The sequence below is a fragment of the Cyrtonyx montezumae genome, unplaced genomic scaffold (assembly GCF_038088225.1).
Source record: "Cyrtonyx montezumae isolate F1298 unplaced genomic scaffold, pur_monq_1.0 scaffold_2, whole genome shotgun sequence".
In the NCBI taxonomy this organism is placed as follows: domain Eukaryota; kingdom Metazoa; phylum Chordata; class Aves; order Galliformes; family Odontophoridae; genus Cyrtonyx; species Cyrtonyx montezumae.
In genome coordinates, this window is record NW_027071936.1 from 46,399,737 (window position 1) to 46,414,419 (window position 14,683).

The 14,683-nt window shown below is 34.5% G+C and overlaps 1 protein-coding gene across 5 annotated transcripts in view; it reads left to right on the forward strand.

The window, feature by feature from the left end:
• Positions 1 to 14,683, forward strand: part of ATP8A1 (ATPase phospholipid transporting 8A1) — an 89,866-nt gene that overhangs the window by 64,893 nt on the left and 10,290 nt on the right. For all 5 annotated transcript variants that reach the window (XM_065737089.1, XM_065737093.1, XM_065737090.1 and 2 more), the window contains 6 exons: positions 2,163 to 2,237; positions 2,369 to 2,491; positions 4,855 to 4,933; positions 7,190 to 7,251; positions 9,348 to 9,404; positions 9,761 to 9,868. In XM_065737089.1, coding sequence (XP_065593161.1) covers positions 2,163 to 2,237; positions 2,369 to 2,491; positions 4,855 to 4,933; positions 7,190 to 7,251; positions 9,348 to 9,404; positions 9,761 to 9,868 — 504 coding nt within the window. The remainder of the gene's footprint in view (positions 1 to 2,162; positions 2,238 to 2,368; positions 2,492 to 4,854; positions 4,934 to 7,189; positions 7,252 to 9,347; positions 9,405 to 9,760; positions 9,869 to 14,683) is intronic.

A 14,683-nucleotide genomic window follows, 5' to 3' on the forward strand; every position in this document is an offset into this window, starting at 1 on the left:
TCTTTTATCTGAGACTAGTACCTGTAACATTTTTTATGTAGAGAATTATAATGCATGTAAACTGTACAGCGTTTAGTGTAAAAAAAAAAAAAAAAAGAAGAAAAAAATAAAAAGAAGAAAGGACAGTAGAAAGCGAAAATGTTTGTGCCCACTTTTTTGCGTTACATGATTAGAAAACATAGCAGTGTAAGGATCTGCACTGAGACCTATCTCATTTTATGAACCCAAGTCTTTTATTTTGAGAGCAATTCCATGACGACTGGACTACAAAATGGTCTGAATTTTCATTTCTCTCTCATTTACAGTCCAAATTACTTCTCAAGCCCTCTCTCCCTTACTCTTGCTACAGGGGTGCTTGATCAGTAAATTGAGCAGTTTGAGTATCTGAATCTGCGCTGAAATTATTATGATGTAAAATAAGTCATAAAAACTCATGTTTTACAGGTACAGTTGCCTTCGTTGTCCCTCATAATCAGGACAAAATGCAATTGTCTATGACTAAATTTCCCACTCTGAAGGAAAACACTGTGTGTTTCTTGTCACTGTCACTATTAATACTGTATTCAGCTCCGTAGAGTTTGGTTTCCATGTAAAGTTAACAGTATCATTTTCTTCCTAGAGCTGTACTTCTGTTAAACTGTCTACCATTGCCAGCAAAGAAACATATGAGTTTATGCCTGGTTACTGAATCATATCATCTTTGATGATGTTTTGCTTTTCCACCACCCTAAACCATTTCAAATTAAGAGTTTAGAAGGGACAAATCCTGTAAGGGTATCTGTCCATCAGTCCCCTACCAAGAGCCATCTTCTTAGTTCAGGGATTAGAAAATGCAGGAGCTGTGCCTAATGAAGAGTTTGAAAAGAGAGAAGGCAGTTGAGCACAACTTGTCTTGAACAGCAGTGATGAGGTTCTAGACTAGATTCATGCTTTAAGCTTAGCTGTAAAATATCGAAATAATCATGCTGATGTTTAGTAATGAACACTCATACTACTCTCATACTCAATTACTGAGAAAATGCTGCTAGTAAATATCTTATTTCATCAAAATTTAATCATAATTCCCATTCTGCAAATTGAAAAGTAAAATACACAAAATTTAATAAAAATCTGATTAATCAACTGCTATGGAGTAACTCCATTAAATAACATTGCTTTTCAAATGAATAAAATGAGACATTAGAATGTTTGTTACATAAGAATTAAAGAAACTTAAAAGATTTCTGAAACTTTGTTGTCTTCTGTGCTTTTATATTGCAAATCTAATATTTGTGATTTTTGTATACAATCTTGTTCCAATAATTGAACATAGATATTTCTACTTGTATTTATTGCTGGAAGCAATTTTAACTGGATTTCAAATACTGTTTTTTGTGTTAATAGTTGCTAATTTCAATTCTTTTCCCATCTCAAAGTATTTGCAAAACTATTCAGGCACCCCTTCATGTAATAAAAGAATAAGTTTGTTCATAGGATCTGATTATCTGGATGTCAGACTGCATAGCTTCCATTATGAAGTCAAATGAAATGTGAACTGTAGCAAAGGCTCTGCAAAGTGTCATTTAAAAGTTCATTTGAAAGACACGAGCCTGAAATTAACTAGAATATTGTTTAGGTAATCCTGACTTCTGTCCCCTTACAATGAGTATTTGTCAAATACAGTATAATTTTGGCATAACTTGATAATAAAGCATCCTCAGATATACTTCTCCTTTCACTCAACTGATATAAGCATGAGGTAAGAAAAATAAGAAAGTGGTCATGCTGCGTGCTGCACTGAAGAACAAGAGAAAATGTGTTTTTATTCCACATTACAAAGAATTTGTTTCATTTAAAAAAATAAAAAATATATTAAAACCCATAGTATAAATACATTGAGCTAAACTCTTAAATGACTGAAAAACATGAAATTGATTCTGAAAACAGCTACCTTCCTGAAATCTTTTCATGTTTAGATGGAATTGCTCACCTATTAGACCAGATAGCCCATCTGTTCTGAATGCAAGTTGTTTCTATAATAATTTTTATCATGGAGTTTTAAACCAGAACATTCTCAACTGTATTGTAAATGTGTCCTAGGAATACCCCATTTTGTAAAGCTGAAGAAAAATCTGTTTATTATGCTTCGCAAGACACTTTAGTATGATTTTCTTCTTTTTCAGATCTGGTTTGCTTTTGTCAATGGTTTTTCTGGGCAAATTCTCTTTGAGAGATGGTGTATAGGCCTTTACAATGTGGTAAGATTGTTTTTGTGTTTTCGCTTTCTATCATAATCACAGAAGCTTCTTGAGTAAGCAACTTTAAATAATCCTTAAGCAAGGCTTCACTTCTCAACTCTTGTAATATGTTCTTTTAATCTGCATACTAGATGTTTACAGCAATGCCTCCACTGACTCTTGGAATATTTGAGAGATCCTGCCGAAAAGAAAACATGCTGAAATATCCCGAGTTATACAAGACTTCCCAAAATGCACTGGACTTCAATACCAAGGTAGATAATAATCAAATGTAATTAAAACGTAATTATCTCTAGGTGAGGATTTTTATTGCTTCTGTTTCCAATTGTCCCATTTATCCATAAATGCTACAAATCATATTTGTCTATTTTTAGTAAGAAGTGAAAATAGACAGTAAGCATTCTTTTATTTTCATCCTTGATTCTTTTTCTCTGGTGGCAATAAAGCTGTCTTCTACAGGCAGAAGTGATTTAAACTTCACTGTCATTGGTTTGTATATGTTTGTACTGTTATATGGAAATGGATTACAGAAGCCTGTGGAGAAGCATTTCAGAGGACAATAAAAACTGTCATTAGATTTGTAGAGGGAGGGACATGATTCGATTCTTTGTCAATTTAGAGATGTGATTTTACAATTTAATTTTGAGATTTGGAAAAAAATACTTGAAGTCAGTTAAAAATGTATTAAGGAGATCAAAAGAAATTTGAGGTTACTTCTGGTAGAAAATAGTCAGTGCTGATCCTGGAGATTAAGTAGTAAAAAAACCAAAAACATTTATAAATAAACATTATATATAAAACATTCAGTTTCTACAGATTTGTCCATAAATAATCCGTACTAAATGGTAATTACAGGATTTCATTAATCTGCAGGAGTATTGTGACATTTTAAGAGTTCCTTCTGATTTTATTTTATTTTTCTATGTATAGTTAGGACATTGAAGTACTGTCTTCAGCTTCATTATACGACATTTTTAGTTTGCCACTGAATACCTGTTAAGCAATGGTTTGTAGTTTACATGGAGAGCTGATATTGTTACTGTGTGCCACTTTTCTAATGAAACTGAAGTACTTGTATAGAGAATTACTTGTGTAAATTACCTTGAATCTTCTATGCCTAAGATTTTTCTCCTTCTGCCTCGCTTTCACCCACAAACCTGAAAATGATTAAAAAAAAAACAAAAAAACTACTATTATTATGTCACTGTGAGTGCTTTACTACGTAAGACTTAATGGTTTGTTATTCACGCACTTCTGTATTGTGATAGTTTGAATACAGTAATGTATGTCATGAGTTACAGTGGTTGGATTGTTCTGCTCTTAAATGATAACTCTTCAATATATGTTTGTACTCTATTGCACAGTTGTTTTGTTGACTTCATTGGAAATTCTGCCGTTGTTCCCATACAATGCTCATTAGGAGTAAAAGTCTACAAAATTCCCAGCTATATAAGTTGAATAGGTGCTGTTAAAGATTTAGAAACATGACTGTCTTGAATGTTGATGCAGATGTTTGTTATGGTAAAAAGGATCAAAGGTTATGAGGTCATGACAGAGGTTAAAGGATTAGCATGTGACAATAAGAATTGGTCAGGAAAATGGAAAAGTAGAACTAATTTTTCTTGCATCCACCTGTGCTTTCTGTCAAATAAAAACTTCTGGTAATGACATAGCAAGAGGGAGAGACAAAGGTTAATGAGTAGCACAAGTTCAAATGTGCACAGTGTTGGAGTGTAAATTGGATCATACATCCTAGGGTAGTTGTATAATCTAACAAAAGACTTTGAGACATTGTGGAAAACACTGTGAGGTGAGCAACTTAATTTCAACTGTTTGAACATCTTAACTCTGATAATGCACATTAGTTAGTTCCAGTAAAGGCTGTAATTGTCAAATACATTACTACTGGGAAAAAAATAAATAAAAGTTATATCCTGAAGGCATAGGTTACAGATATTAAAAAGTCTTAAGCGTATGCATGACACATATTATGGAAAGCATCAGTAGGCTGCCTCTGGATAAACTTAATACGATTCTTTTTGTAATTTTTTTTATAATTGAAAATAAATTTGAACTTAAATTATTTTGCAAGTACATTAAAAAAAGTTCAGTGTGATGAAGGTGTGCACTTCAACAATGGAGCATGTAAGGAGAAATTTTAGGAAGATGGTATTTGTCCTTTTTTGATTCTTTGTATGTAGGTAAGTTTATGTATAACTCAGAGTTCATTGTTCTGCTGTAAAAGTCATTACACAAAATGTAAATTATAAAAAACTAAAGTCCTTTATTTCCCTTCCTTAGAATGTAGCAATTTTTCCACTTGTCTGGTTTAGTTTATTTTTTTCTGATGATGCTCACATAGGTATATGTTTTAATTGCCCTTCTGATTTGAAATTAAAAGGAGAAGATAATACATAACTTTTTTTCAAAACATAAAAATAAACAAATGACCCATGAAGAGCTAAGAGGCAGAAAGTGCCTGTCAGTTATATTACTTCACAGTGGTGGCCTGACAGAAACACATTTTGTGAATCTAACACACGGATGAAAAGAAAGGTCAGGGTTCACAGAGCTAGTTTGTTGCAAATGGTTCTCATGGATTTCTCTTTTCCCTTAGGTTTTCTGGGTACATTGTTTAAATGGCCTCTTCCACTCATTCATTCTGTTTTGGTTTCCACTAAAAGCCCTCCAACATGGTAAGTGTTATGAAAAATAAAAATAAAAATCTTGAAAATTACTAAATGTCTAAGTAACTGTTTTTTGTAGTAATGCTTTTTAATACTAACAGTTTTGTGAGATAGTGTCACTTCTAGAACTGGAACATATGCAGTATATTTAAAATGTTTTATTTAAAGTGTGTTTAAAAGTAGAGCAATACTGTGTACATAAAACTATATAAAAATATATTTGAACTAAATTTAAACTATGGAGAAAATTACTATTTAATTGTTATCTTTATATAATAATCTACTGTGTAAAATACTTAAAAGATCATAAATCGCTAGAGTCCTTTGTGTTGTCTCTTATGTTGTAAGTATCTTGTGTGGGGATACAGTGTGTCCTGTTACTTCAAGTGTATATAAACTAGTGGCTTACGTCTGTATCAGTAGGCTTGTGACAGATCAAAGTGAGTCATCCTGGACAGCTCAGTTCTGTTGCTGTTCTAGCTTAGCTGTCATATGTGCACCTGAGATACAGAAGGAAAGAGGATGATTGGGAGCGACACAATATTAAGACTGAAACCATTATTTCCAGTTTATGGGAATATTTGTGTTTATGGCGGCTCTAATAGGTGTGGGATGCATTGCCTCCACATTGTAGAACATTTAAACATAAGAATAGCTTGTGCCTTGTACTTTTTCTGTAAAACTAGTAGTCTTCTCAGCATTCTTGATAACAGCCAAGCAATTTCCTACAGCATATTCTATAGAAATGTCTTCATGGACATTTTGGAACTGTAAGAATGTTCTGGTGGTTAACATTAGAGAGCGAGACAGCCACAGCTGCTTGTGCTCGAGAAGGTTAAGGGAAGACCTTCTTGCAGTATTCTATGCTGAGTGACTTCTGATGGATACTGGGAAGTAGGGAGCAGCCTATTTTCTCTGAAAGGCCACTGGATGCAAGTTCAGTGTCAGCCTATTGCCTTGAAAAGGATTGTGGACAGCCCAGGAGAAGGGAGATCCCGTTTTATATGCTTAAACCACATCCTCAAATTTATAGTAAAATGTTTCTATGTGAGAGACAGATGCATTATGTAATGTGGAGTAGAGACTGTGTAAACAGTAAATCTGAGATGGCTGAGTAAGGCTACTGGGTTCCTGCAAGAGCATTCCAGTGCAGGAGTCTCCAGCTGACAGCAGAGGAGATGGTGTTTGTTAAGGTCAGCTCTAAGTGGCCCTCCACAAGTCTGAAAAAAACCACTTTCCTGTTGTTCTCTCTCTTCCTACAGAAGGGCTAGGTGAGCAAGGGAAGCAGAAGTAAGACCAGAGGTTTGTGTACTTGCTATGTAGTATAACAGCTTCCTGTAGGTTCAGCTGGTGCAGAGTTCTGCATCAAGGGGAGAGGAATGCAGGATAGAAGCCGCTGAGTGTATTTAAAGAAGAAAGAGGAAATAATGCTACTTTTTCCCAAGATGTGTTTGGAAGTATCAGAGAGATCCACTACAGAACAGAACTACTATGAACAGGTCTCTATTTCCACCTTTCATGAGACAGTGCAGAAAAATTCTGAGAGAAATAGAGTAATGGAGGAAGAATGAGAAATAGCACAACTAAGATTACATAGAAGTGCTGAGTCCTAGCAGCCCAGTCTCTTGGATCAGCTGTAGCTGTCTCCTGTGTTTTATTTATTTGTGTTCTTTACTGCTAGGTATATATTGTCAAGCAACAGAGTGCAAATTTGAGCAGATATTTATTAGTACATTGGAAGATATGGAAGTCATCCAGAGCTCACAGCCTTTTCTTTGAGTGCTTTCTCCTGTTTACAATTTAGGGACAAGAAATACATGGACAAATAAGGCCAAGTAGAAAACTTCAAACTGCCTGCATTGTAGTAGCATCTGACAAGAAATAGGTGAACGGAGAATATCCATTAATTTGTAAGAATTGTTAGGATTTGTTTCATGGAAGCTAGACAGTGGACATTTTGCAAAACTAGAGTCTGCACAATACGTAGTATCATCTGGATATAAAAAATGATATAAATCTTGACAGAAAATGTTCGTGAAACTTCATCAACAAAGCAGTAAATGGCAGAAGTCAAATTTGTACATACAAGTGAACCTACCAACTGCCACCTCTTTTATATAAACTTCAAAATGAGCCATGTTCTCAGCTTTGTTTTCAGGCTTCCAGAGTTCTTGTTGTTCCTTGTGGTATGCTGTTCAATCCAGATAAACTGTGAGTAGAGTATGGTACTGTCGAGTATATTTAAGTGTTTGCTTTCTTCCCCAGGTACTGTATTTGGTAATGGCAAAACTTCAGATTATCTGCTCTTGGGAAACATTGTTTATACTGTAAGTCTTGCTACAGCAATCTGATGCTCAGTCAACCATTTATCTGTATTGATTCTATACTTAACTCATACAGAGAAGTTTTTTTTTATTATTACTTATAATTCTCTAGGTTGAAGACTTGATATGAAATGGTATTTGGATGACTCTGAGAAACCTTGAAGTATGTTTTGCATTTAACTCCAGTTTTTAAAACAAAGTAGTTTAATAAAGTTCCAAGATTAATTTGTTCTTCACTGTAGTCTATTTTTGAAATAGTGGGAACTAAAATTCCCTAATTAACAATTACTAAGATAAGTTCGACATTGGAGGAATGAGAAGTATTTTTCTCCATAATTAATTTTTCCGTGCATCCAAATACAGCTCCATGACTGGATAGACTAAGTAAATTGTAACAGTCAATCACGGTCCTTACTTTCTTCTAATGAGATTTCACAGTTTTTAAATAATGAAATTGTGGCACTGTTGTTTTTGTTTTTTTATCCTTATTGATGAAGCAGTAGTTGAAATAAGATACTTCAGAATTAAAAGCATAAACTTGCAGGTAGGGTGCTAGCTTTCTAGTGAGACTTTGTAGCCTTCCATGCTCCAGACGCAGTGCAAAACTTGTCAAATATATTTAACTAGTTATTTTCAGCATCTGATAAAAGGAAAATACTTCTGAGTTTTGAGTTTTTGAGGCTTCTTGAAGTTCAACTGCAGACAAAGTTCCCACTGAAATGATTGCTGCCTGCGTGGCCAATAAACCAGAGTTTAAATCACAGATGTCTGTAACTAAAATGTAGCTCTTAGGATTTGGTCTTTGTGGCTCAGTCTTTTGGCCTTGTGTATTTTGGATCGCAGATAAAGCAAAACTTGTATTACCTGTTCACGTGTGTTAAAATTATATCAATTATTTCTTTAGTGAATAGAAAACTTTTCTGTAAATTTCAAAGGAAGAAGATAAACAGTTTTATTGACTACTCGCTGCTGGATTGTAACTACTGCTCATCTCTAAATTAAATGGAACATCTCATTCAGGATGCTAACGTGATGTATTCAGGGATTGCTCTGTAAAATAAATAAATAAAAATGAAAAATGAGACAAAAGGAAAATGACGTAAGACTGATGCAGTGTATTATTTTGTATGCAGAACATAGGTCTTGGGCTGTCAGCATTGGCTCTGGCTTTTCAGGGAGAGGTGACTCTTGGCAGAGGTGACTCTTTAACAGAGTACTACTGAATTGAACATACTTTTAAAATTTAGGCTAATGTACGCTTAAGCAGTTGCAGGTTTTCAGCCAAACATCTCTGTCTTCAAAATCTCTCTTTATGTGACAAGTCCTAGGCATAATCTCAATAGCTAAAGGGCGTCTATGATCTCTTACTGCAGTGAACTACAGCTGGAATAGTTTTCACACACCTCTCTGTTCACCAAAATAATGTAGAAACTAGCAACTCGGTTAAAGGCAAACTTCCAGCATTCTAGGAGGCAAGGGAAATGTTTAAGATTCCTAATACAAAACAAGAGTATTCCATGTAGAACAAATGAAGATTATTTGAAGCCAGTAATCCTTAGTACTTTATTACTTGCTCACTGATTGTATTTACTTTTAAAGCTTGTAGTCTCATTTTACTTGGTCATTTCAAATGGGCACTTAAACTTCAGCTCTAAACTCAGGCTGTTACAAAGAAAGAGGTAACGTACAGCTACCAGCAGTCTAAAATAATTTTATTTTGGAGCTGCTGAGAGTTCTACATTTTTGGAACACATTCTATTAAATTAGAAAGGCCATTTCCTAGCTTCTGCAGCTCTATAGGCATGATTGTGTTTTGTTTTACTAACTTCTGTTGCATTGGTACATTGGAACCTGTTGCATTGGTACACTGACAAACATAGTATTTTCTTTAATAGTGTTCAACAAACCTCATATAAATTGAAGAGATTGATTATCCTTTCTTTTATTTCTGCTAGTCAATGCAATGTAAATTAGATAAACGGTGAAAACTCTTATTCTGTGTTCTCCTGAAAGATTAACCAAATAAATTCAGTATGTGTTCAGTAAGATTCTCATCTTAATTAAGAATCCCCCCTCTTTCTCTTTCTCTCCTTTTTAAGTTTGTGGTTCTAACTGTGTGTTTGAAGGCTGGATTAGAGACCTCGTATTGGACTTTGGTAAGCAAATGTCTTTATCACATTCTCAAGTGCACTATAAAGTATGATGGATTTATTAAATAAATTTATTATTATTATTATGTCTTTACAATTTTCTAGCTTTTGCTGTAGTGTCAAATTAAATTGTGGTAACTGCATGGAGAGACAGAAAATACATATATTAAAGGGTAAATGATATTGTTACTGAAAATGTAATCTTGCTTTAAGAAATTGAAGTAACAGTTAACACTAGGCATGGAAATTTTTCTATATCAGGTTTATCCAAAATGCATCATAAACAGTAAGTAGCAAAGACTGTTTTTATGTCATAATACATCTGTGATGACTGTTTTGGTTTTTTTCTTTTGTTTTATCAGTTCAGCCATATAGCTATCTGGGGAAGCATAGCACTCTGGGTAGTATTTTTTGGAATCTACTCTTCTTTGTGGCCAGTCATTCCTATGGCACCCGATATGTCAGGAGAGGTAAAGTATATTTTAACTAAACTTCGAATTTGTGCAAAGAATAACTGTTTCAGGTTTTAGTACAGGCCTATTCTGTGTTGGATCCTTCTCTTAGCTGGAGGTACATAAGATGTTTGCTTCTTATTATACCTTCAATGTGGAAGTCACGTTTATTGAAAACAGGATGAAATTTTACTCTCTTGAAAGAGAAGCTCAGCTAAGATGTTGTGATTATATGGTCAAGCAAGGAAGAGTTGAGAAGTAGGCTGTGTCACAGATACTTAGTAGCTTTTACTCTTACAAAGAGATGTCATTACCAAATTTAGAACTCAAAATTTACATCACATACTTGGCTGGAGACTTGTTTTGTACTTAGGTAGCACATGAAGTGCGTTGCATAAAGCTGTCTTTGAAACTGTAGCATAACCTCAGAAATGTGAGTTGTCTCAGTGCTGTGTGAGCTGCTGATCATCGTGCACACGTTTACATTTCAATTAGTATTCTGCTTGAAATGCATTATTGTACTGTTTCTTTAATCTTTTGAGAGTAATTATTGGTTTCTCTTCTGTTATTATCCTGTTTGTGTAAATCTATTGTGCCTACTGCAAGTAGGACTAAATCCACAAAAGATACACAGTTGCTGCTTTCTAATGGATCTTCAGTCCCAAATTTATATAACCATTCATTTCTAAAAACATCTGAAGCTTAGTTTAGTTCTGCAGACACTAGTATCTGTTTCTGAGCATGGTTGTTGGGAATAGGAAGGTGAGAGTATCTCATTGTTTCAGAAAAATGCTCATCTGATTGCTCTCAAAGCAAATCAGCAAAATCAAACCATACACAAGTAGGAGAGTAGGTGCTTTTAACTTTGTTTCTGTCATATAATTCATCAACTTACAAACACCTGCACATTGGGGGAAATGTCCTGAATATCCCACCTTTGCTCGGAGTTAAATCAGACCCACAAATCTCACCTCCCACATAAGCAGTTAAGGGAAAATGAGTAAGTAGTCACTTACAGAGGTACTAAATTACAGTGGAAAACACAAGGAGTTGACTTAAGTACTTCTTAAGTGCTTGGGCACCTATGGAAAAGAAAAAAGATTATATAAATTTCATCTGCTGTTTTTCTTTTCTACTATAACCTATAACATTCCTATATATAGGTAGATGTTGTTAACTTGTTCCTCCTTAACTAAAAAAAAATTATGTACATTATTCTAAGTTAAAGTAATGAAAACTATGCATGGGCATTTTTCTTTGTATGCACTATATTTTTAGAACCTTTAGAATATATCTGAATTTGTGATGTGTGGTTTTGATTTGGAGTTTTGTTTTGTTTTTCTATTGTCTGGATGTTCTTCAAGACAGAAGAACGGCTGTAGCAGTAAGAACAATGTGGGCAGCAGAATGTTTTGCTCTTGATATGACATAAAAGTGGCTGCTTCACAGTTGAAAAAGCTGAATATTTTACATAACACACATTCAGTCTCTGAAGTTGTGAGCAAAAGATGCCATTAAAAGGAATGCATTTCCTATAAACTTTGCAAAATAGTTGCTTGTAAAATGAGGTTTCTGCCAGTGAAAAGTAAATACTTAAATTTTGGATTCCATGTGACACCAAAGTAAATAAACAATAATAATAATGAATAAAATAAATGAATTTGGGTAAAAATATATCTGTGATTAAAACATATCTAGTTATTTTGTTAGAAGTTTGTAGTTTTGCTTATGTGGATGCAGTAGCATTAGATGCACACAGTTGTTGGCGGGGTTGCTTTTTGCTTCTCTTTTTTTATTTTTCTAAGAATATAGCTAGAGACATCCAACATTGGAATGGTGTCTCTTAAGCTTCTTGTAGAAGCACTCTTAGTGCTCATTTTAAAAACTCATCTGTCTTTTTGAGTTGCATTCTTTATGGACAAAGACAGTCTTGTTGACAAATACAGTACCTCAGGTGGAAACCAGGGTTGTTGTATGCTATCCTGGAAGCCTCCAGGGCAGATTCACTGTGTTTTTCTGAAGCAAGTCCAGGCATCTCAGTAAGTATTCAGACTAAAAGATTCACAGCTGTGAAACATATTGTGGTGTGGTAGAAACAAATGCACACGGATGTCTCTACTTTTTTATGCAAATGCTGCTTGTCTGATTCCTTCAAATGTTCAAGTCACACTTGAAGACTTGCACTATCCAGGTATATTTGGCAGAACATGAAGAAACAATCTGACCAACGTTTCAGTAGCTTTATTGTCTGTTTTGCCTCCGCCTGGTCAGACAAAACATGCTGTAGGTAATGTCTGAAGTTTTTGTTGCTCTTTTTTTGTGTGTTTTTTTTCTTTTTACGAATGTTTTGTACAAATCGTGGGATTAGATTTGGGAACTGCTTACTTTTCCCATATTTAACTCGGTGGTTAAAACTGCTGACAGCAATCTGTGTCCAGATTCATTCTTTAATTTCACAGTGCTATGACTTTACCTGGCCTGAAACTGGAAAGCCTTTTCATTTGGATAAAGGTGCCACTGCAGGCTACAGGAAGAACATTTTCATTGTAGATCTGAATAAACCAACTGTGCGAATCTCTTCTACACTGATTGAATTTTCTTTCACATATCCCATTAGCAAAGAAAATAAGTAGCGTATAATCTCAATATGTTTTCAAGCACACCTGAAGTATTTTTTAATTCTAAAACCACATGTAGTTTGCATAAGTAACTAAATTACAAGTATCTTCTTATTCAGTGAGTTGTTTTCTTTGTATAACTCTTCCATACACAGAAAACTGTTCTGTGATGCTGAACAAAATGCATATCCAATCTGTCATCCAGTGGATTAGCAGGAGAAATTTTGTTTTCCTGTTTTGCCACACTGTGCAGTATAGCACCTGAAAGAAAGAAATGATGCTACAATTAAGTTGTTCTATATTTTTGTCTGAGTAATCTTGCAGTAACTATGCATTAACTGATGAAGTTTCTGTAACCTATGTCACCTAATCAGAGTAACTACTCAAATGTGTGTCAGTAGAGTCTAATGCTGGAAGAACCTATTGATTAAAGTGATAAAAACGCTAAACTTCTATTCTAGTATAAATTCTTTTTCTTAAATATGAGTGTGATCGAAGTTGATAGCATATAACTGGGAGGGGAGCATAAACAACTGGATGTCTGTTTTATGCTCATACAAATCCTGATGCTTTTGGTATTGTTTGATGCTCCGAGGGTTTTTTGTCGTCGTTGTTTTGTTTTGGGGGACTTTGGGGGGAGGGGAAGGGGGTCATAAACTCATCTGATTAATAAAGTAGCTAGAAGTTATAAAATTTACTGAAACTGGAAGTGTGATATTAAAATTAAAAGCAGAAGCTCAGTATCTGCAGAACTTTTTAATTTATATTTATACACTAGGTGTGCACTGTAAAGTTCTCCAGAATCCCAAAACAGTAATTATTGATCTGTGTGTCTTCTTCCCTATACCTATGTGACCCTCTTGTTTATAAAAATGAAATTTGTTCTGCATGTATGTTTTTAGGGAAAACAATATTGCTTTATAAAACAGCTTGATGATTAATTGAAGATTTTTTTAAATGAATTGAAATTCATCTCATAACATCTCCATTTTAGCATTATTTTCCTGATACTTAACACATTTTATCTTATTCAGTTGTTTAAACAAGAAGTTTTCTTTTAATAATTTCTCTTTTGGAATCCAGAAGCAAGGAATTTTCATTTGGGTAAGGGATTTTCATTAGGGATTTTTGTCTTTCAGTTTATCAGTAGTGTCTCCATTTAATTCCCTTTAAGTGGTTTCTGTTTTGAGTCTCGATACCTACATAATTTAGCTATAGTTAAGTCTGAAGTACTAGATATTTGTTAGCCAGTTAGTGCTGTTCCTGTGTATATTTTGTATTTTACCATTGTGGACTTCTTTGGTGGCTTGTTGCTGTTGATGTGGGTTTTAGAGTTTACACACCTTTTGAGATAATCTGGACCTTTCATAATATGCAAGAAGAGAATTAAGTATCTGTAAACGTAATTCACAAAGGAAGAATGAACAAACGCTCCTAAGCTAGTCCTGCTAATATGTAGTAAAGTTCATACTTGCGCTTCATCCTTTTCTGGGCTCAAGTGGCTTACTGTGGAACGAGATTAATGCCAATCTGATGATTCACAAACCTGTGTTGCTCTCTTGACCTCATTAAGGTTTATTTTCTATCATCACAGAAATGCTTCTTGAAGCCTTAGGTTTCATAGTGAGCTGTATTTATTACTGAAAATATTAATTATTTGTGTTGATATAACTGGGACTGTGTTTCATCCCTTTGAGGGATACTTTTTCCTCTTTGTACCTATCTGCCATGGGGAAAATCCATGGTTCTGCAGTGGCCTAGTAGTGTCCTTAGCTGAAGAAAATCAAAGAAGCTAGGGGAAAAAGTGACAGCAGGCATTGTAGTCATTTTTCTTGTCTCATAGTGGAATTGTTCAAGAAAGAACTTCTGAATTCTGCCTGCAAATATCCAGTTATCTGCTTCTTAATTGCCTACTACTTTCTGTTTTTTCTTTGAATCTATTTTCAAAAAACAGGGGGACTGCCTTTTTCAGTTCACCTAATAAGCAAAGTTCCAATTTAATAGGACCTGTGAGATTTTTTAACTGCAAAGAGCGAAGAAGCACTGCAGGCATGACTGGAGCTCCTTGTAGAGACTTTGCTGCACTGGGAATTAATTGCAAATCTGTTTTAGTATTACAGTGCTAAGTACTTTGACATGTATGAAGAGAAACATGTAACTAAAACTAATGAAGTTGTCTCTGAAGGCAGTTGAGAAGAAAAACTGTTGTTCATTT